Consider the following 24,797-nt stretch of genomic DNA (forward strand, 5'->3'; position numbering starts at 1 on the left):
AACTTTAATAATTTTTTTATTTTGTAATGTTTTATTTTTAATTTTGATGGATACATAGTACACATCTCCCAGCGATTTTAAACATGAAGTATACAATATATGTCAAAAGACATAGTACTTTCAAGCACAGATATCATAGCTCTAGGTTACCTTGCAACAAGAGTTTTCCTATTATAAGTCACATTCTTATGTGGGAGAAAAAAAAAGTTAAATGTGACCCCAGAATTCATTTGGATATCTGCATGACTATTTATTTACATTTGAGAATACAAACGCACTAAAGTACTATGTTTACTTAGCTTGTAGGAACATAGTCATGGAAAGACTTTCAGCTCAGATTTCCCTTCCGGCTACTTACTAGCTCTCTAAGTTATCTGACAGGTCTGAATTTTTGTTCAGACCTGAATTACCTCATTATAAAATGGGATTCCCAATAAATGTTATCTTTTGATATTATTATTGCCTTTTGATGCAAATACTTCATACCTCTCAGGCTTTGAGGAAAATAGAGAAAAAGTCCCTCTCTAAAAGAGAGCTGTCTATTCTCGGTGTGGAATGAGGTGCAGGAAGGAATTTAGAAAGGGACAAATGAGCTTTCCTAGTTCCTTTTGGGTCTATTTTTGCAATGTAATTTGGTTACTTGTTTTAAGATTCTTAATGTATTTAGACTACATTCAGATGTTAGTGTGAATGTTAGCATAAAAGCCAGGTTTGTTTGTAAGGCTTAGACTGAGTCATTTCTACCCCGATTATAATCTCAGCGCTGTATTTGTCAGTTTGTTGTTTGCCTGCTTTGAAGTTATGTGGATGAAGCACTTGATTTAGGAATGAGGACCTGTGGGATTTAATCCCTGTTTTAGAAAATTAGAGTCAGCATTGGTTCAAATATCGAAGTTTAGTAAAACTTTTCCACTTGACTCTATAACATCTGTCACAACAACCAACATATTTGTTTTAGTTTTGGGGCTAACATCTCCAGCATCCCTACAAATATTAATCATTTTCGGCATGGGCTTGAATTTATCTTCACTGAGCTGAGCTATCTTATCAGTGACATAAAAGCTTTGACCCAGGTATTTTGTTTTGCTGCTTCATCAGTGATTTATTCATCCACCCTTTACTTCATCCTAGGAATTCAGACCACAAAGAATGCTGATGTTGCTTACAAGATATTTTCTCCCAGTGCATTTGCTTGCTTTCTCCTGGCTTGATTTGACCTTTTATCTCTCCCTCTTCCCCCATCTCTTTATTTGCTACTGTGTTTATTTCACCCTTCATTACCATCTTTCTTTAGATGACTTACTCATTCTTCCATTTATTCACCTGCTTTTGTTAAGTATCTACTCTGTGCTAGGTTATGGTGATGAGCAAGGTTTAAAAAAAAAAAACCGTGACCACTGATCTTGAAGGCTTCTAGAATATTTTAAGAGATATAACCTAGTTAAAGAAAAAATGATGGCATATTTTAAGTGCAACAGGAGCAGTAGTCACAGGGTGCAATGGAAACATAGGAGAGAAAGCTTCTGGCTCAGCTAGGAGAGGTTAGAGAAACATTCAAAAAAGAAGCAGGTCCTACTCAGAGTGTTGAAGGACTTGTGAGAATTTATCAGGCAAGGAGGAGTGGAGATGAGGAAGGAGGTTAATAGAGCATTCCAACGGTAAGGATAACATGAGCTACATTACAGAGATCCAATGAATCACAAAGTATTTATTGAGTATACCTACGTGTCAGGCAGTGTACTAAGCACTGTTCATGCAGAGGGCCAGTTTGGAGTAATGAAACCCCAAAGTTTGATTAGAATAGGCTTAGGAGAAAAGGGGGAAGAGAAATTGGAGACAATGAGTATAGAGAAGTGTGTCAAGATTTGATCTAAAGAGAAGATACTAAGAGAGAAGATACAAGATCTGGAGAGGTTTTTGTTCTATTTTGTTTGTTAATGGAAAAAAAGTATATCAAGGTTGTTTTCTAATGATAGTAATTCAGTTGAAAGAAATATTAATAATGCAGGAGGGTGAGGAGAATTACTGGCACAATATTCTTTTATAGAAGAGGGGATGCAGACCAGGCGTAGTGGCTCACACCTATATTCCCAGCATTTGGGGAGGCCAAGGTAGAAGGATGGCTTGAGGCCAGGAGTTTGAGACCAGCCAAGACAACATAGCAAGTCCTCGTTTCTATAAAAATTAAAAAAAAATTTTTTTAGATCAGCTGGTCATAGTGATGCACACTTGTAATCCTAGCTACTTGGGAGGCTGAAGCAGGCAAATCACTTAAGCCCAGGAGTTCAAGGCTGCAGTCAGTCATAATTGCATGCCACCGCACTCTAGCCTGAGCAACAGAGTGAGACCTTGTCTCTAATATATATGTACAGATATAATATATATAATATATAAAATACATATTATATATAAATATATATTATATAAAAATATATATAAATATATAAATAATATATATATAAATATATATTATATAAATAAAATATATATAAATATATATTATATATTATATAAATAAAATATATAAATATATATTATATATTGTATAAATAAAATATATATGAATATATATTGTATAAATAAAATATATATGAATATATATTGTATAAATAAAATATATATGAATATATTGTATAAATAAAATATATATGAATATATATTGTATAAATAAAATATATATGAATATATATTGTATAAATAAAATATATATGAATATATATTGTATAAATAAAATATATATGAATATATAGTATAAATAAAATATATAAATATATATTGTATAAATAAAATATATATGAATATATATTGTATAAATAAAATATATATGAATATATATTGTATAAATAAAATATATATGAATATATATTGTATAAATAAAATATATATGAATATATATTGTATAAATAAAATATATATAAAATATGTATTGTATATATAAAATATATATTGTATATATAAAATATAAAGAAGAGGGGATACAGTCCAGTGCAAAGTGGAAAGTTGGCTAAGTAGGATCATAAATAGTTATCCATCATAACAAGCAAGGACCATGATGTCCTCTGAGCCACAAAACCAGCAGGTTTTTATTAAGCAGGTTTTTATCAAAAGAGGAGGGGATGCAAGAACAGGGAGTAGGTCACAAAGATCACATGCCTCAAAGAGCAAAAAGATCACAAGGCAAAGGGCAAAGCAAAGATCACAAAGCAGAGGGCAAAATTAAAATCACTGATGAGGGTCTGTGTTTGGCTGTGCACGTATTGTCTTGATAAACATCTTAACAGAGAACAGGGTTCGAGAGCAGAGAACCAATCTGACCTCAGTTTCACCAGGGTGGGGTTTTTTCCCCGCCTTGTGAGCCTGAGGGTACTGCAGGAGACCAGGGCATATTTCAGTCCTTATCTCAACCACATAAAACAGACACTCCCAGAGCAGCCGTTTATAGACCTCCCCCCAGGAATGCAATTCTTTTCTTAGGTTCTTAATATTTAATATTCCTTGCTAGGAGAAGAATTTAGCGATATCTCTCCTACTTGCACATCTGTTTATAGGCTCTCTGCAAGAAGAAAAATATGGCTGTATTCTGCCCAACCCCGCAGGCAGTCAGACCTTATGGTTGTCTTCCCTTGTTCCTTGAAAATCGCTGTTGTTCTGTTCATTTTTAAGGTGCACTGATTTCATATTGTTCAAACACACATGTTTTACAATCAATTTGTACAATAGTGGTCCTGAGGTGAGGTACGTTCTCAGCTTACGAAGATAACAGGATTAAGAGATTAAAGTAAAGACAGGCATAAGAAACTGTAAGAGTATTATTTGGGAACTGATAAATGTCCATGAAATCTTCACAATTTATGTTCAGAGATTGCAGTAAAGACAGGCAAAATTATAAAAGTATTAATTTTGGGAACTGATAAATGTCCATGAAATCTTCACAGTTTATGTTCCTCTGCCACGGTTCCAGCCAGTCCCTCCATTCGGGGTCCCTGACTTCCAGCAACAAGTCTGCTAACTCATTCCAGTGGTTTTTTCCAACTGTATCTCAGTTATATTACATAGACTGCAAGAAGTGAAAAAGACAGGTCATTTAGTCCAGGCTTGCTATTTTATACTTTAAACCCCTCAACAACATCCCTGATGAACTTTTGCCAGGCCGGTAATTAACAGTATCACAAAGCTGTTCTGATTGTCTGTATTTGTCAGTGTTTGTTAGAGCGGGGATCTCCAACCCCCCAGGCCGCAGACCAGTACTGGTCCATGGCCTGTTAGGAACCAAACTGTATAGCAGGAGGAGAGCATTACTGCCTGAGCTCTACTTCCTGTCAGATCAGTGCGGCATTAGATTCTCATAGGAGTGCAAACCCTAGTATGAACTGTGCACGCAAGGGATCTAGGGTGCAAGCTCCTCATGAGAATCTAATGCCTGATGATCTGAGGTGGAACAGTTTCATCTTGAGACTATTTCCCCAACCCCCCATCGTTCATGGAAAAATTGTCTCCCAAGAAACCAGTCCCTGTTGCCAAAAAGTTAGGGGACCACTGTGTTAGAGAACTAAGGAAACTATCCTCTACCTGCCACATAAAAATAAAGGAAACAATGGAACAGTTTCCCTCCGTTCCCTGATTAACACGTATTCCCATTTTGAGGCAGTGAGTTGCTGGCACCTGCTTTCTCCTTCTTTCTCCAAATAGTACCTTAAAAGTATCTTATCCTGGCTGGGCGCAGTGGCTCATGCCTGTAATCCCAGCACTTTGGGAGGATGAGGCCGGTGGATCACGAGGTCAGGAGATCGAGACCATCCTGGCTAACATGGTGAAACCCCATCTCTACTAAAAATACAAAAAATTAGCCGGGTGTGGTGGCAGGCACCTGTAGTCCCAGCTACTCGGGAAGCTGAGGTAGGAGAACGGTGTGAACCTGGGAGGCAGAGCTTGCAGTGAGCCAAGATCGTGCCACTGCACTTTAGCCTGGGCAACAGCGCAAGACTCCATCTCAAAAAAAAAAAAAAAAAAAAAAAAAAGTATCTTATCCTAAAAGCACTTCTGTTTTTGGTTTAGGTTTTAGCTGTCTATGTGCTACGTAAGCATTGTCTCTTTCTCAGGATGTCACTTCTGGAGGCAGGAAAGGGTTATGGTTAATGCTAATCACTTTATCAAAATGTCTGATTTCTCTTATGTATAATTAATATTTTTCCCTTGCAACTAATAAGCAATTTGTGGGAAGTAAGATTTTTACTTTTAAAAGCATATCCAACCTTCTTGTGTCTCAAGTTAATGCTCGGGAAGCAATACCTGTCTCTTCTTATATTTTGAAGTTATTCTTTCTAAGGCCTAAGATGTATACCCATCAAATTATGCTCAGAATTTTTGTCTCAGCCATCACAAACCCTGAAATGATACGCTTTTCCTAAGTGTTATTTTCCTTAACCATATTTACTAGAGATTTAGAATATATTCAATAATATGCTATGAGTATGTTTTCTTCAAGTTCAATTATGTGTAGATGTCATTTAGAGAAACAGTGTATTTTGGGGGGAATCCACTTTATGTATCCCATCTTCTTTCCACATTGAGATCATGTGGATTAATGTCATAGTCTAGGAAAAAGCTTGTTTCTATTTTATCCTTAAGTTTAAAATGTTGTTCTTTCATTCTGTTAGCATAATTCTTTTAGTATACTAACATTTATGTAAATAAGTCTTACATAAATGCTAACATTTATATAAATAAATCTTTAGTCTAATTCTTTTAGTATACCAACATTTATGTAAATAAATCTTAGTTTCTGTTCCATATCCTAAGCTCCTTTACCATTCACATAATTCCATATTCCTCCTGATAAGTTTACTACAAAGAAGAATATTAGATGTATTATGCAGTGATACTGCATCTAAAGCTGTCAGTCAAGAATGGCTGCCATAGCTAAGAGTATATGCAAATCATCACTGTTACTTTATTTTATTTTTTTAATTTTATTTATTTATTTATTTTGAGACAATTTCACTCTGTCGCCCACACTGGAGTGCAGTGGTGCAATCTAGGCTCACCGCAACCTCCACCTCCCAAGCTCTAGTGATCCTCCCACCTCAGCCTCCCGAGTAGCGAGGACTGGAGGCGAGTGTCCCCACACCTGCCTAATTTTTGTATTTTTTTCTGGAGATGGGGTTTCACCATGTTGCCTAAGCTGGTCTCAGACTCCTGGGCTCAAGTAATTTGATTGCCTTGGCCTACCAAAGTGCTGGGATAACAGACTTGAGCCACTGTGCCTAGTCCTGTCACTTTCTGAAAAATCCTATGAAGCATTAATAGAAGTGGGAATAATAATCACACTTAATTATGCCTGTTTTTAAATCTGCATATTGTTTGATTAATCACATCTTTTGGCCAAGTTGAAGGCATAATTTATATATTGTCTATAAGAACCAATAAACTAGTTTCTAATATGTTTTAAATAATTTAAAAATTAATTTCTCAAATATCCTCAACTATAAAGTTGGACCTATTTACTGTTTCTTGTAGGAGCCTATTGCTGTCAAAAATATCTGAAGTTCTGTTCAGAGAAAAATAGAAATGCACAATGACTAGGACTTAAGTTGTGGAAAGTCAGCAGCACTGTTCCCATCATTCTACCATAAATGTGGCAAAATCTTTTTTTTTTTTTTTTTCTTGAGACGGAGTCTTGCTCTGTCACCCAGGCACCCAGGCTGGAGTGCAGTGGTGCGATCTCGGCTCACTGCAAGCTCTGCCTCCCAGGGTCACGCCATTCTCCTGCCTCAGCCTCTCCAAGTAGCTGGGACTACAGTCGCCCACCACCACGCCCGGCTAATTTTTTGTATTTTTAGTAGAGATGGGGTTTCACCGTGGTCTCGATCTCCTGACCTCATGATCCACCCGCCTCGGCCTCCCAAAGTGCTGGGATTACAAGCGTGAACCACCGTGCTCAGCCTAAAATCTCATTGTTTGTGACAGATCTATAGAATTAGATTTTCTTATATCTAAAGAAATATATATAAATACATAAACGTAGGTATGTATAGCATGAACAGAATACAGTGCTATTTGACCATTGTCATAAGACTTATTTATAAAACCTCCTCAAGCTCTTTCCGATATCTTAGTTAAGATTGCATCTAAGGTTGGAGGATGATGAGGATTGAAAAACTACCTGTCAGGTAATGCTTGATTACCTGGGCAACAAAATTATGTTTACACCAAACCCCCATGACACACAGTTTACCCATGTAACAAACCTACACGTCCCCCTTGAACCTAAAATAAAAGTTGGAAAGAAAATAATTGGAAAGAAAAAAAAAAGGAACTTAAAGAGAAAAAAAGATTGTATCTAGTAGTTTTACTAAGACTATAAAATTTCTGACTGCTCCACTACCTCCTCAAGATTGAGAACTAAACAACATGAGAAGCACAATTACATGCCAAAGATTCTTTTTGCCTGTTGCTGTTTGTAACATCCCAGTGGAATGTCTTTGAAAAAAATTTTTTTATCTGTATTATCTCACCTGCTCTGAGTATTGGTGACAGTGATATATGCATTGTGATTAGACACCTAGCCTCCTGAATATAATGTATTTCCAGTATATTGTCCTTCTGAATAGCCTGTTTATAATTCTTTGAACATTGCCTGCCAATAATTTAGCAAATTGTTATTGAATGTCACAGCTTGATTATAGAACATAGTAAGAAATCAACAAATTGAACACCAAACTGAATTTAATGCTAAAAATTATTCTTTTAAAAAATCATGTATTATTGATTTTTACTCATGAAATTTAACATTTCCAATCATTGCTTAGTGGTTGACTCAATACTCAAAAATAATATATGCTACTTTTAAAATCCCAAAACCTCCAGATTTGTGTACTGCCACCAGGTGTTGACAGGTGCCTTGATTCTTCTAGTTTATGGTTCCACCGATAAGGTCAGGGTCCTGATACAGCAAAACCACCATTTATCTTTTTGTTAAACTGAAATGAGAATGCGTTCCTTATTAGAAAGAAAAGTTACATGGTTTTATTATTATCATCAGTACTTAGAGAAGACTTAAAAAGTACAATTTAAAATGAACTCAAAGTTTCTATGACTAGGAAATGATATGACTCAGGGAATTTAATACTTGGGATCCAAAACAAAGAAAACAAAATGGCCCATAAAGAACCATGTTGTTTATAAGGGCAAGCTATAGTAAACATACAACATTAACTTCAGGATGAGCACTGGAGAAAAATCCTGATTCTTTAAAATTGTTTTTAATATTATTCTCTTTAAGTTAGTGATACCCAAAAAAGAATCAAAATTGTGTGGAGATGAATATAATAACTGGTTGTCTTATCTGTATTAACAGGATTTTGTAAAAGCATTATTATTTCTGTCAATTGATTTTTAAAACATCTATCAACTTTTTTCTTTTGTGTATAGATATCAATGTATCTCATAGATTGCTTGCCTTTTTTAAATTAAAAAGTATAAATCTTTATAAAAATTAACTATAACTGTATGAAAGTATGTTTAAACTTGACCAGATTTTGTAAAAATTTAATGTGTAGAACGTGTTGTTTTCAGCAACAGCTTAATTTCTGTAGTCACTTAACCTTTTTTAGACTTTCGTTTTTAAAAATATTTCTTTTTTTCACTCTGAATCATACCTAGGAATCCAGTCTCTCTAGCCTTTGTAATACATTGAACAGACTTGAAGGCCATTTTGCCTTCAAACTTTTTTATAGGAGTTTGTCCTTAAACCTCTAACATCTTATAAGTTTCCTCATAGTTTTTCACATTTCTGTTTTATGTGTGCTTCCAATTAAGATGGTATTCTTCTGATTTCCTATTCCTGTGTCTTCCTGCTATGTGGAGTCTTCACAGATTTTTAGCAGCCAGGACAGGAGATTGTATTCCTTCCTATATTGGCAGGTTGAATTCCCCCTGAATTATAACTCTTCCATTCAGAAGCTGCCACCATTCTAGTTCGTGTCTTGAAGAATTGTATCACCCTCCTAACTGATATTTTAACAATAGCTGCAAACTCCTTATTATATGACACTTAAATAGCATAAGAGCTCCTTTTGCAGCACCTGACACATCTTTTGAGGTTTATAGATTTGTTCAAAATGAAGGATGTACAAAAATATTAAAAATTTAACTTTTTAAAACTTAGATTAACATGGTTTTATGCCATGCATGTTGCTGTCTACACCTCCTGTTGTCTCTTGAGCTCACTGCATTCCAGCTTTAGTCCCTATCCTCGGAAACTGCTGTAGTCAATCTGTGCCTTTGTGTTGCCAAATTCAGTTGTTGATTCTAAGATGTCAATTTTACTTAATCTGTCAGCAGTATTTGACAGAGTTGGTCTTTCTTCCTAGAAACATTCATTTGCCTGCCGGATATTTCCTGCCTTATTGACTGCTCAATTCTAGTCTCCTTTCTATATCCTCATCTAGAAGTGTCCTAGGGCTTTGGCCTCTTCTAGGCGTCACTCCCAAAGTGGTGTTCTGCAGTCATGGAGAATGACGCATCTGTAGGCATATGACTCCCAAGTTTCTCAGCACCTGATGTGATGTATACTTATTTGTTCATTCCCTCTCTCCTTTCTCCTAAATATAAACTCTGTGAGAGCAGGGACTTTGTTCCTGTTCGCCACTGTGTCTGCAATGCATAGAACAGTATCTAACAATACTTTACATTGAATGAATTCTTATTTTATGGGTCATTCATCATTAATCTTGACCATAATAATGAATCAGCCTAAAACAGCACTTTTTTTATTTTAAGAAAAGTGTGTGTTGTGTCTAGTTTATTTCAATAATACTAAGACAACTATCTCCCTACTACCTGAATTTATTTCAGCACAACCAATTAATTTTGTTTTAATTGCTATAAGTTAAAAACTTTAAATACAATGAGTTTTTTTAAATTCAGATAGAGATGTTTTTTAGCTTACTGCTTTTAAAAGACGACACTTTAAAGGTTCTGTTAATTCTTAAAAAAAAGACAAATTAAGTACTTCATTTCCTGCATAGTAAATCATTGACGTTCCTAACATTTTTTCAGTGACTTATAAATTTTCTTTGCTTTGTGTTGTGACACGTTGTGTAAATGAGATTTGATATCAGAAGTAGGATCTACAAAACAAACACTAAATACTGGGGTTAGTACTAACGTTTTCACTGAAGATGGACCCAGAAAAGTAGCCAAACACAGTGTCACCCTGAGTCCCTTCTGAGATACATGCTGGAAAATTATAGTAATCGGTTCATTCAGGAAACCAGGTGACAATAGGTTAAGCCATAAGTAATATAAGTAACATTTCTTTATCTTCCACTATTAAAAAAAAACTTGTAAATCTTTATTTAAATGAGCACCAAATTAAAGAAAACCGAGCCAAAGAAATGTAAGTCTAAAATGAAATGCTCAATTTTGATTTATCAGAGATATGAGCCTTACTAAGTTTTAAGTTAACAAATTTGGACATTAACACATATTAATCTAAATTAATTAATTTGACCTTTGTTTTCAGTTTTAGAGAAATGTAAACTTGTTGAAAAATATAGCAGAATATAAACTATTTAAAATAACAGTTTATACTTGCATACCATTTGAAATGCTTTGTTTTTGCTTGTGTTCTCTGCTAAATTTTTTTTCCATTGAATCTGTGCTGCTTCTTTGCCAATGTTTTCCACTGTAGAATCTCCATCTCGCAACTTTGCTTCTCGTGAGCGCATTTACAAAAATTATGGTGTAGCTGGGCCTGCCTCTGCTCTCTCATCTCTGTCTCACAAACTGAAGGGTGGGTATACATGCATTCATGGATGGGCCATTCTTAATGAACATAGGGAGTGTCATTAAAGATGTTTCTGTTCATCTCAGTCATGTTCATGACATTCCATTTTTTTAATTAAAGTTTATCATTTTATTTACATTTGTATATGTTTGAGTAATTTATGATGCTCCTATTCAGTATTATAATATAGATTATCCTAGTAGCTATGCATATTTATTACATCTATAGGTTAAACATTACTCTTACTTAATTTTAAAACTTTATGAGATCATTAAAATTAAAATAGGTATAAAGAAAGAATTACCTAATCCAGGGAATTTTTTAAATCATTTTTATCAGAAAAAGATAATATATGTGCACGGCATAAAGCACATTTTTAATCTTAAACTTACTGTTATATAATATAAAAATCATTTTACTATTTTAGTCTTTTATGAGAAACACTGATAATGAACTTAAAGTTTTTAAGTTTAAATTAGTTATTAGGACTCGTGTGTCTATTTATATCTGTATGTAAACCTACCTGTCCTGTGTGGCATAAATTTTTCTAATATTGTTTTCCTAGTGACTAAGTTTTAATATTTTAAACTTAGAAATGTTTAAACTATTGACAGTTGACAAAATTTCAGACAATTTAAAAATATGTTTTTGGTTTTTTGAAACACTACAGATGCCTACTTAAATATTTTGTCTTAAAGTATTATTTAATTAAATTTAAATCTTGTAAATCTTTTAAAATCTTGTATTTAAATAAAATTTTATCAAAAAGAACTTTTACAGCAATGCCTAACATATTGTATAAGTTTTTCAACTAATTACTGATTTTCTTTTTTTCTTAGAAATAGATAAAACAGCTATATGTTTCTCATTATACAATCGACAGTATAAATACATAAATAGGAAATATAAAAATATAGTAAATAGTATTGTACAACCTGTGCTATATAGTATATAGTATTGTGTGTAATAGCATATAGTATCATGTAACCTGATATATGCTATATATCATGCCATGTGTTATATGCATATAGTATTATGATAATAGTATCCTGATAATTTATGATTTTGGCATGAAAAAATATATGGGTCATTTAGTGAATGAATACTTACCATTTAACATGTTTAGTAACATTTAATTTGCTTGCCCTAAGTTTCTATCCTGTCATTATTATTTCTTCAGGATTCCTTTAAAGTTAGAAAAATGTTTGCATATTATCACTTAAATGTAAAAGTACAGTCATTAAATAAGTTAGGAGATGAATGTGAAGGTAGTATGTATAGTCTGAAGATTTTTGTCAAACTATTTGTTTATGTTTGTTGATATTTTGAGCAGCCACAACATTACAATTTTTAATAATATTTAATAACATGCTGCAAAACATTTGAAACACAAATGAAGAAGATAAACATAAATTAGCACAGGGGCTTACCGCACTTAACAAGCATAGATTTTTTTAATATATAAAATACATTTTGGAAAAATAAATTTTTCAAAAAGATTTAGTTATCATTTGAGAAATACATCTGAAAAAGAAATATTTCTGCCATTATTTATGTGCCTAAACTTCAACAGTATTTAGCTGTCACCACTTAACAGATCTTAAGAAAATATTCACCACTATTAGAGATATAATGAGAAATACAAATGCCTATTCTTTCTAACACTATGTAAAAAACTTTTTTGCTCACATATGACAGTGGTGTCCCTGATATTTGTCAGATTCCATTTTTTAGGCAACCACAGAGGTTGTTTTCATGATGAGTAAATACCTACCATCGTAAATGCATATGCATTCCTAGAATAGAGGTAGCATCAGCAGGTATTCACCATTCTTCTGCATGCAGCTGTTGTGCAGGTCAGCCACTAAGACACATCTGACACAGGGAGTAGGTAATCTTTGTCATGAACCCTTCCCATTTGTTAGAAATCCTATACAAGTTGTCCTTTTTTATAAATTAGAGAGAAAACCTCTTTCAGTTTGCAGATGGATTTTTTGGAGAAAGGGATACCAAATATAAAAGACTTACTAATTGTTTGTCTAGATTCCCATTATGTGTGGTTCAGTTTCTGAAATAAATGTGATGATAAAGGTGATAAACATGTCTCCAGCTGTCAGATTAATAACAAGAAACAAGTATTCCAAACATCACATACTCAAAATTAATGGCCATGACTACTGATGTTTAATCTACCAAATATAATTTGTTTACCAAATTTGCCATATGCTGTTACTAGGTCAGTAAGATTAGATTGGTAGCAATTTTTTAAACTACTTTTGAACAGTTTAAGGGTACTTACTCATAGATCACATCTGTTTATCTGTGCTCTCCCAAGACAGCATTGATAGTTAGAATTTTAAATTGGGATTTTTTTAAACCCTTTTTTCAAAATTTAGCCCCATCTGTTAATACCATATTTATAAAACAGAGCACATAATATGATAAAGGAGGTTAATGATTGAATAATGAAGCTTTGCGAGAAACTAAAAAGCATTATGTTTTAGTTACTTTATTCATCCAAAGAACAGGAAAAATTATCCTAAATATTGGCATGTTGCAATTAAACATTTAGTTCATCAGTGTGCCCTATATAAAGTACTTGCCATACTCTATTATTTCACCACGTAATTACTCAATTTGCAAGCATCTAACCCTTACACATCAATAACTAATGTCACCTCTGTCCTGTGGCCTTGGGAGCCTTAATTGTAAAAAGTAGACTTCTGGAGAAGCTGAATACTTGGGAGTAGCAGAAAAAAAAAATCAAGAAAATTGGAATATATTACTCATTCAACAAATATTTATTGAATACCTACTGTATTCCTGGATTCGTTCTTGGTATTACATCAGTGAAGAGTAACAGACAAAAATACCTGCCCTTGACAAAGACCGGGGCAGATTCTCCAGCACTACTCTCCTGAGCCATAGAGAACTAGAGCGTGACTATACACACTTAACACATGCACGGAAGCATAAAAAACATTTTCCTACGTCATCTGAATTTGTTCACATCCTTTTTTCTTTTAAAAAATAATAACCTGCAGTTATAACCAGTTAACAAATCTACCTTAATTTCCTAGGAACTCTCTTTGAAAAAATATAAATACTTCCAGATAGGTTTATGGATTTTCAGTGTTTTATACCACTTGAAACCCTTCAGTCAGATTGCTTTTCTCCTAACAACTAACTGGTATCACTTGTACTAAGAGTAGAAGTTTTTATTTTAAGGAGGAAAGGTGATGTTGAAGTTTGTACCATTTACTTGGGTCACAAGCAGCCTGGCTCTAATGCCTCAAAGAAAAGCATAAAATAGAATGAAGGAGAGACACTGAATGAAGGCAGGGTGCTAAAAACAATTAATGTCCATGCAGAAATATCTAATGCTTTGCCTTAGAAAAGGGAGGTGATTCTTCTTTTCATCCTGTTTTTCTGTCATTCTCCTGACTCCTTGTTTTGAGGGTCCGCAGTTCAGACTTTTACCACTCATTCTGAGGATCCACCGTTTCTGTGGTTTCCAAGGGGACACAGGCTCTGAGTTATAAGCAGCTAAGCTTCCTGAACTTTTGGAGTGTAACCTGTTTATAAATAATTAAATAACAGCTTCAGGGCATTCATGTGCTCATTATAAACTACTCTAATCTGATCATCATAAAACAGTGCCTCTTAAGCAACTCTTTATTAGCCTAATTGTATGTATGCATACACTTAAAAATTATAATCGTATCTATGCATAAATTCAGTTCTCTAATTCAACAAAACCCATACCGTTGCCCTAAGGATGCAAGGTATCACTCTGCTGGAAATTTAGCTCTACTCTACATTTAAAATACAAGTTTTAACATTAAATAATTTCTTATTCCCCAAAAGATTAATTTCTGCCTCTTTCTAGTCCCTCACTGAATTTAAATTCTAACTAGTTATTGCACTAGGGCAGAGGTTGAGATATCACTGATAGTTCACACTGGATTTGTTCAACCTGTTGTTTTGCATCCATGAATATAGTTTTTGGTGGTAATAGTTGTGTAATGATGTGTAGAAATTTTACTAGAAATATTTCCCCCTTCTTTCCTTTATTCTTCAAGTATTTTAGTATGTATGACAAACAATTTTATAGCTATGTTTTTTTATTTCAGTGTTTAGTGGCTAAATTATCAGTAAGTTATAATTTTATTAATAAGTTTCACTATAAAATGGACCATACAGGTGATCGAGGAAACATCTCAACATCTTCTAAACCAGCCTCTACATCAGGAAAATCAGAGCTGTCCTCTAAACACAGCAGATCACTTAAACCTGATGGACGTATGAGCCGGACTACTGCTGATCAGAAGAAGCCAAGGGGCACAGATGGTTTATCTGCTAGTGAATCCCTCATCTTAAAATCTGATGCTGCAAAGTTGAGGTCAGATTCCCATAGTAGGTCATTGTCCCCCAACCATAACACCTTGCAGACATTGAAATCTGATGGGAGGATGCCTTCTAGCTCCAGAGCTGAATCCCCAGGACCAGGTTCTCGGTTGTCATCTCCTAAGCCAAAGACTCTCCCAGCCAATAGGTCTAGCCCATCGGGTGCTAGTTCTCCACGCTCCTCCTCACCACATGATAAAAATCTACCTCAAAAAAGTACTGCTCCTGTTAAGACAAAGCTTGATCCTCCTCGGGAACGTTCCAAATCAGACTCTTACACACTTGATCCAGATACCCTCCGCAAGAAGAAAATGCCCCTCACAGAACCTTTGAGGGGACGGTCAACGTCACCAAAACCAAAATCAGTACCAAAGGATTCTGCAGATTCCCCTGGATCTGAAAATAGAGCTCCCTCTCCCCATGTGGTACAGGAAAACCTCCACAGTGAGGTGGTCGAAGTCTGCACCTCAAGTACTTTAAAAACAAATAGTCTAACAGACAGCACCTGCGATGACAGCAGTGAATTTAAGAGTGTGGATGAAGGTTCAAATAAAGTTCATTTTAGCATTGGAAAAGCACCACTGAAAGATGAACAGGAAATGAGGGCATCCCCTAAAATAAGTCGAAAATGTGCTAATAGACACACCAGGCCCAAAAAAGAAAAATCGAGTTTTCTTTTCAAAGGAGATGGATCCAAACCTTTAGAGCCAGCCAAGCAAGCCATGTCTCCTTCTGTGGCCGAATGTGCCAGAGCTGTGTTTGCTTCCTTCCTCTGGCATGAAGGCATAGTACATGATGCAATGGCTTGTTCTTCTTTCCTAAAGTTTCATCCTGAACTTTCCAAAGAACATGCTCCTATAAGGAGTAGTTTAAATAGCCAACAACCTACAGAGGAAAAAGAAACCAAGTTAAAAAATAGACATTCATTAGAAATATCATCTGCACTGAATATGTTTAATATTGCACCCCATGGACCAGATATATCTAAGATGGGTAGCATCAACAAAAACAAGGTATTGTCTATGCTTAAGGAACCACCTCTGCATGAAAAATGTGAGGATGGGAAAACCGAGACCACTTTTGAAATGTCCATGCATCACACAATGAAGTCTAAGTCTCCTCTTCCCTTAACTTTACAACATTTAGTGGCTTTTTGGGAAGACATCTCTTTGGCTACTATCAAAGCTGCTTCCCAGAATATGATTTTTCCAAGTCCTGGTTCCTGTGCAGTTCTTAAAAAGAAAGAGTGTGAGAAAGACAGTAAGAAGTCCAAAAAGGAAAAAAAGAAAAAAGAAAAGGCAGAAGTTAGGCCCAGGGGTAATTTGTTTGGAGAGATGGCCCAGCTAGCAGTAGGAGGACCAGAGAAAGATACCATCTGTGAACTGTGTGGGGAGTCACATCCGTACCCGGTGACCTATCACATGAGACAAGCTCACCCAGGTAAATGATACTGTTGAATGTAGGTATAAGTACTTTTTTCTTTAATGAACCAGATCACTTCATTTGAGCTGTTCTATGAATTTTGTCAAAGGATAGGGAATTTAGAGTATGTTAGAAGGTCATTTTTGAAGTACATTATCAGTACAGGGTTTTGTGAAAAACAGATAAAGAAATTCTAATATTATGATGGCCCGGTCATTTAGTGCTATTTCACTTTCATGTAGCATGTTTTAAAAAATTTTATGTGTTAACCAAAGGGTGTGCCATTAATGTGTCTGTCTCACACAGCAGAAACAATGGCATGCCCATACACACAGGGCATCTCCTTCGATTTTACTATTTTCCTGTTCAGAATTGCAAATTAAATTAGATTAGATTGATTTCTATAGGCTTTTTCCTATGGAGGTGATATTGTTTTATCAGAAGACTGCATTTTCAGTAAATGTAATGATTTCTGTAACATTGACTAATAATCCAAATTCACCTAATACAAATTTGGTTAATTTTTTTCTTTGTCTACATATTATACCTCGAATGTTTTATGAATATGTGATTTCTGAAAATATATCATTGTTATAGAACTTTTATACTTGTTTTGTCTAATTTTATTGACATAAGTATATCTAAATGTACCTATATTCTATCTCTCTTTTAATCTGCCTGATTAGAAACTATCTCTCATATTTGGAGCATCATTTAATTGATTGCTTTTTGATCAAGTAAGCTATTTTTCTGATATAGTTAATAGCCTGAAAAATAAGATATCTACTTCAGTATTTTGCTTTCTTTGAGAAGGGAAATCTGTCATTAATGTATGAGTAATAAGGGTCAAACTATTAAGGACACTTGGAGTGTTAAATATTTATTTTTGGTATTGTTTCAAGGTTGTGGCCGATATGCTGGTGGACAAGGTTACAATAGCATTGGGCATTTTTGTGGAGGATGGGCTGGTAACTGTGGTGATGGTGGCATAGGAGGAAGCACTTGGTATCTGGTATGTGATCGCTGTAGAGAAAAATACCTCCGCGAAAAACAGGCTGCTGCAAGGGAGAAGGTATTTTATTCCATTCGGAGCTATGCTTTTAATGATATGGATACACTTTATAAAAATACCTTGTTATGATCTTACTGCATCAGATAATTCCACATAGTTGATATTAAAAGATCAGCTTTTATAATGGAAATCATATACAAATTTAATATTTGTACTAAGTCAGCTGCTTTTAATTTTAACAATTAACTATATATTGGAATAACACTAGATAACCTCTGCCATATATGCCTTATTGACAAATATTTGTTATGTAACTCTTTACTATTAATTGTCTGTTATTCTCTCTATGCAGATCTTTCCTTTTCACCTTCTTTCTCTTTTCCTCTTTTTTTGGCTCCTTTGTTTTCCTATTCCATAGCTACTCTCTCTTTTCTTTATTCACTCTAGTGGCACACCTAACTAAAAAATTTCACTGAATACACGCACTGAAATGATTTACTTTTTAAAAAAATGAATTACGTTTAGATTTAACTAGTTAGGTGTTAAATTTTTCTGAAGAAGGAAAGGAAGTATAGTTTGTGTTAGATAAAAAATTGTCTCGGTCAGCCCAGGATGAATATGAAGTGAATATTGTTTTTTATAATCTTATTATCTTAAAATAGCTTTACAAGTATTTAGTAATTTTTATTGGAAACTCAAAATACTTAGCTTAAGAAACTAAGGATTTTAATATAAGTCAGAAAAGATTACTTCGATTTTTTTCTTTGCCAGGTCAAACAATCTAGGAGAAAACCAATGCAAGTCAAGACCCCTCGTGCCTTGCCCACCATGGAAGCTCACCAGGTGATTAAAGCCAATGCACTCTTCCTGCTGTCCCTGAGCAGTGCAGCAGAACCGAGCATTCTGTGTTACCATCCTGCAAAGCCATTCCAATCTCAGTTGCCCAGTGTGAAAGAAGGCATTTCTGAGGATCTTCCTGTGAAAATGCCTTGTCTCTACCTGCAGACATTGGCTAGGTAATAAAATTTTGCTGTCGTTTTTTAATCACCTTTGGATTAACAGTGATTGTTTATTGATATCTAGGGTAGTTCGGTATTTGACCTACACTTTATTAGATATTGTGTGCCATAAAGAAACTTTCAGGCATTTATTTTTTGAGTTGCCTTGACTGGCATAATGACTTTATGGTAGTAAGTATTTAAAAAACTATAAAAATGCTTCATCAATTTGCATTGTTATTAATACAAAACATGTCTTAGAAAATAAGACTATAGCTATCTTTTACTCTTTGGTAGGCTGACTTCACTCTGTTAGTGCGAAATGCTGAAGTAGAAAGAAAGTGGTGTTTCTTTAGCAGTCTTTTATTTCGTAAATTATTCATTCTGTTAGCATTTAAATGAATACCAACTGGGCACCTACCAGCCTTGTGCTAGGCCCTGACAGAATGAATATAACAAAATCCTGGCTTCTATGTACTCATACTTGGATGTCAAGTCAGACATGTTAGTGAAACATTTGAAATGCCATGTGAGGAGTGCTACAATAGAAGTATGTAAGTAGGATGCTGTTAGAGCATAAAAGATGGAGAGTATCTGAATCTTCCCCAGGAAATCAGAAAAGGCTTCCCACAGGGTCTGACCCTTTAGTAGAGTCTCAAAGGATAAATAGAAATCTGTCAGGCAAGTGACAGGAAGAAAGCGATTCTTGGAAGAATAACCCAGGTGAGTAAAGACACAAATGAAATCTCATTACACATTTCAGGAATCACGGGTTGTTAAAGGACTGGCTACTGGAGGAAATATGTGAAAGCCCGTTCAAAGTGATTGGTTCACCCAAGGAGTGTCGAGCCCTGTAGCCCAGGTTAAGATTGCATTTTATCCCATGAGCAGAGGAAACAGTGGAAGAATTTTAAACAGAGAAATATGTGAACTGGTTTGCAATTTAAAGATCACTGTGGAATGTGGAAGCTAATGTGGAGACTAGATAAAAGTGCATTACTGGAGAAAGAGAGAAACCTGTTAGTATTCTAGTTTCATATATTGGACCTTAATGGACCACATTATGCACTGACACTCCAAAAGAGCCTTTCATATACCAAAATCAAATTTTTTTCATTAGCTGACAAATGAAGATAATCTAGATATTGCCCACTGACATGGCTTGCCAACCAATAGTTCCATTTTGGAAATTGTCCTCTTTGTGTAACAGAGTTGTATGGTTTTTAAAATTTTGTGCTTACTATTACAATAAAATGAACAAGCAACAAAAATGAAAATGTGAGACTAAGTACATTTGAGACTGAGGTGGAAATCGTCAGTATGCCAAATACAGTAGGTCTTTAGTGTGAATCACACCACTCAGTGGACTTAGGTTAGCAACTGTTTGTTCATTTTGAAAAGGAAAGAATCAAATTGTAAAACATGAAAAATGCTAACACAGCATAATTATAGATTTTTTTCTTTTTAGCTCTCTGGGGAATGGGCACCCCCTCCACCCTGAACCACAGAAAATTTCATATATCTAATATTTTTCAAATATGATCTTATGTATGTTCCTACCCAAAAAAGTAGCTGCCTGTATTTCAGTGGTCTGTTCAAGAAATAATAAGCATGAACCAAGGCAGTGATGATAGGTAATGAGAAGAGAGAATGGCTCTGAGAGGAAACCTAATATCATGGGCTTGAAAGATGATGATGGTAGAGGGCTAAGCCTACTACAGCACTGGAAATATTTTAGCTTAAGCAACTGGATGGTTGGTGGGATCATTCACCAAAACACTGGAAAATGGAAAAGTTCTCAAAAGGAAAGAAACTTAGTTCAATTTTGGATTTGAAATGTTTGTGGTACCTGGAATGTTGATGAATAAAATTATCAGACTTTTATTTTCACCTACCTACATCTACGATTATTTTAATACTTTGCCTTTAACTATGATTTACATGTGCCGCTTTTCCTGTTATGAAGGAGATTAAAAATGGAGAGGATCTGTATTGCCATCATGCTGTAAGTTATTGGGTTTGATTTAATGCAGGCATCATCATGAAAATTTTGTGGGCTATCAAGATGACAACCTATTCCAGGATGAAATGAGATATCTACGTTCAACATCTGTACCTGCCCCGTATATATCAGTAACTCCTGATGCAAGTCCTAATGTATTTGAAGAGCCAGAGAGCAATATGAAGTCTATGCCACCAAGGTATTTTAGTTCTCTCCTGTCTGTTGAATAGCTAGTGTTTGGTGGAAGAAAGACTTTGAACTAGAAAAGAGTCTTGTAGAAGTTCTTTAGTACATCTGTGAGTCAGCTTTGCTAACTGTTGGAGCAGTAAGAAAAAGCATACATGTATGACTAAGGTAAGGTCCTTGATGGGAGAGGCAGACTAGTTGGAGAGAAGAGATCAACTAATGAAGGAATTAAAGATTACATTATATGACATTACTTAATGCTGTAGTAAATCAGAGTAGGGAAGCGTTACTTTGAGTTTTCATGGGAGCAGTGGCACTGAAAATAAATCTTAAACTTCTTGGATTATTGTTTACAGTGCCTCCTAACTTAGGTATGGTAGTATCAGAGTAAAGAGCTTCTCGAAAAGCTGAATAGAAACTTGTTACAATAATATAATAAACAAGAAAATAGAGGCTAGGCGCTGTGGCTCACACCTGTAATCCCAGCACTTTGGGAGGCCAAGGCGGGTGGATCACCTGAGGTCAGGAGTTCGAGACCAACCTGACCAACATGGTGAAACCCTGTCTCTACTAAAAATTCAAAAAATTAGCCGAGCATGGTGGCACACACCTGTAATCCCAGCTACTCGGGAGGCTGAAGCAGGAGAATTACTTGAACCTGGGAGGCAGAGGTTGCAGTGAGCTGAGATTGCACCACTGAACTCCAGCTTGAGGAAAAAAAAAAAAAAATAGAGTACCACTGAAACTTTTTTAGAGGAGGAATGATGTGATAAAAATGCAAAGGTAGTCTCACAGTGACAATTGAGAAGCTGACATATGGATTAAAGAGATATATTTTGTAGGAAAAATAAGTGTGACTTGTTGACTAACTGGATAATGAAAAAGGTAAGTTTAAGATGACATGAAGATTTCAGTCACGAATAACTGTGAACATGGTATCACTGGAAAGGAAGACGTTTGCTGAATGAAAAGAGAATGTGCTTATTAAAAGAGCATGCCACTATGTTACTACTATACAGCTATAATTATAAACTAATATGATAAATACTTTAAAGAGCACAATAGAACATATATATCCAAATGAGGTTTTTTTTTTTTTTTTTTTTTCATTAAAAATACATGCAACTTCTCCCCTCCCCAACTGTGTGGATTACTCGTCAGAATTTCTTTGAAGCTGCTCTTGACATTTTCTCCAGGGTGCAGTGCAACCTTTTTCCTTTTTTTTTTTTTTTTTTTTTTTTTTTTTTGTATTTTTAGTAGAGACGGGGTTTCACTTTGTTAGCCAGGATGGTCTCGATCTCCTGACCTTGTGATCCGCCCGCCTCGGCCTCCCAAAGTGCTGGGATTACAGGTTTGAGCCACCGCGCCCGGCAACCTTTTATATCTTTAAAAGTGATAAAGTATTTCTAAAGGAGATACACTTTTTAAAAGAGTTAGAAACTATTTTGAGGCTAGTCTGACAAGTGTGATTCTCATTGGGTTATTATTACCCCTTAGGATCAAAATCCAGGAGGCTGAAGCAAGAGGATGGCTTGAGCCTAGGATTTTGAGGTTACAGTGAGCTATGATTGTGTCACTGCACTTCAGCCTAGGTGACAGAGCAAGACCCCGTCTGTTTAAAAAAAAAAAAGTTGATGAATAAATGAATTCATTAAATCAGTGGTTCTCAACTGAGGGTGATATTTGCCTCTCTGTTGACATCTGGCAATGTTTGGAAATAACTTTGTCACAACTGGGCTAGTTGAGTGGGCATCCTAGTGAGTTGAGGCCAGGGATGTTGCTAACCATCCTACAGGAGGCAAGACAGCCTAACAAGGAATTACCTGGTGCAGGGTAGCCATTCAATTAAAGATGTCATCTTTGCTTTCTTCTTTGGTTTTTCTTGTGTTGCTTGAATTCTTTCACAAGCATTTTTTTTTTTTTTTTTTGGTAAAAAGTCACTTTTTACATTTGTGTAATGATTTTTTTTTAAGTTAGTAGAAAACTTCCTCTGAAAACAGAACAAATATCTGTGCTTTATAGTAACACCATATATAAAGTGAATTAAGTTAATGTTTCCCTGTATTCTAGTCATTCTGGAACCAAACAACCTATACTAACACCCTGGGACATTTACTGCCAATCAGTTATGTACAGTATTTGTAGTCTATTCAAACAAGAATGTACGTAAGCTTAGAGAAGTGGTGAGTAAAGAAAACACCCAGGCAGTTAGCCATCTGTTAGAAAATAGATAATTTTACCAAGGGACATAGGATTTCAAACCTGGTTTGAATGATGGAAAAAACTCCAGAACCAAAGGTGAGCAAAAATATTCCAATTTGAATTCAGGTGACAGAAAAAGGAGCTCACGAAAAGAATAGTTTCTAAATTTGTTTTAGAGAAATAAGAAAGAGAAGGGATTTCTCTTTTTTTATAAAATGTCTCAATAAAGTAAATTATATAGCTCTCAATAACTTTTTAAGTATTTTTAAATGTTGCTTTAATAAATAGAAAAGCTGTTAGTTTACTTAAGCCTGAATAAAACCATTAAGTTCTTTTATAGAGTGTAAATACAACACTGGTGCCAAAAATCAGTTTGTTACCTCTCCTGACACATTGATGCAGCCATCCTCCAAGGGCTTTGGGCAACATTTCCCAAGAGTGAGAAACCTCACAGAACACTGAAGACACCAAAAGAAAACTTTGGAACCAAATTTTGCTTTCTTTTTTATTAGGTTTTCATGTGTACATATCCATTTTCTTTCTATTTGGTGCACTTATGATTATATCTGACTGTTTTTCCTGAATATTATGACACATGAATTCCACCCCAGTGCTTTTGATTCTAAAAGGAGCTTGGAAACCTTTCTTCTTTTTCATTTAAAATGCAAAGTAGATTTAAGAAAACCGTAAGTTTTAAGGTACAGTGCTGAAATCAGTCAAAATGTTACTGCATTTGAAAAGAACAAATTATGATTTAAAGAGAGATTATCAATTTGGCTTTGATTTTGTTTCTCCACGTGAAATATTGAGTCACATATTTTGCATCATTATAAGTATAGTTACATTTCATTCGCTCTTCTGAGTTTGTATCTGTTGTATTGTTCCATCTGTAGTTTAGAAACCAGTCCTATAACTGATACTGATCTTGCAAAGAGAACTGTCTTCCAAAGATCATACTCAGTTGTTGCTTCCGAATATGATAAACAACACTCTATTTTACCTGCACGAGTTAAAGCCATTCCTAGAAGAAGAGTTAACAGTGGAGACACTGGTAAGTATGAGGTTAAAAAAGAATATTGAGTGATCTGACTACTACAAATAAAAAAGAAAATGGTTTTATTTGCATATAATTTTTAAAATTTAATTTTTGAAGGAAAAGGCATGGGATAATTTCTAATGTGTGACTGACATTCCTTCTATGTGACGCAGCTATAAATGTGCAGCTCTAAATTTTGCATCTTAGTTGAAGGGAAATCTGGAGATCATTCAGTGATTGTTCGAGAATAAATTGTCCTTTACAATCTTTCTTGTTAGGTATCTAAGCCAAATGTTACAACCATTATCCCTTCCACTAAACTTTTGTGGACCAGGAGTTCCAATGACATACACATTCACGGTTATCTCTCCACCCCAACTGAAGCTTGATAACTCTTGGAGCTGCCATCATTCTAAGTAGATAATAAAACTTTGGGGCTATAAATAGCCCTTAATCAGTTTAAAAAAAAAAAAAAGAGTTACATGATCTGGACCAGTTGGTATCAACAGCCCCAAATTGGAGCTGGGGATTCTACCTCAAGAATAATTAAAGAAACCCAGAACAGGGCAATATAGTGATAAATTATCAGAGAGATCACTTGCTAAAATGAAGATTTGGCCTAAAAATTATAGTCAGATGATTAAGTTATCTTATTGAAGACTTTTAAGAAAAACATTATTGAAAATTGTCCAGCAATTTAAGGTTCATTCAACAAATATTTTTGACCTCCTATTAAGAAATGT

At 34.9% G+C, this 24,797-nt stretch overlaps 1 protein-coding gene across 23 annotated transcripts in view; it reads left to right on the forward strand.

Annotated features, from left to right (window-relative positions):
• MYCBP2 (MYC binding protein 2) overlaps positions 1-24,797 on the forward strand; it is a 284,800-nt gene that overhangs the window by 208,002 nt on the left and 52,001 nt on the right. For all 23 annotated transcript variants that reach the window (XM_055244152.2, XM_055244162.2, XM_055244155.2 and 20 more), the window contains 5 exons: positions 14,993-16,636; positions 17,521-17,690; positions 18,402-18,646; positions 20,662-20,829; positions 23,912-24,069. In XM_055244152.2, the coding sequence (XP_055100127.2) occupies positions 14,993-16,636; positions 17,521-17,690; positions 18,402-18,646; positions 20,662-20,829; positions 23,912-24,069 (2,385 nt within the window). The remainder of the gene's footprint in view (positions 1-14,992; positions 16,637-17,520; positions 17,691-18,401; positions 18,647-20,661; positions 20,830-23,911; positions 24,070-24,797) is intronic.

This window comes from Symphalangus syndactylus, chromosome 15 (assembly GCF_028878055.3).
Source record: "Symphalangus syndactylus isolate Jambi chromosome 15, NHGRI_mSymSyn1-v2.1_pri, whole genome shotgun sequence".
In the NCBI taxonomy this organism is placed as follows: Eukaryota; Metazoa; Chordata; class Mammalia; order Primates; family Hylobatidae; genus Symphalangus; species Symphalangus syndactylus.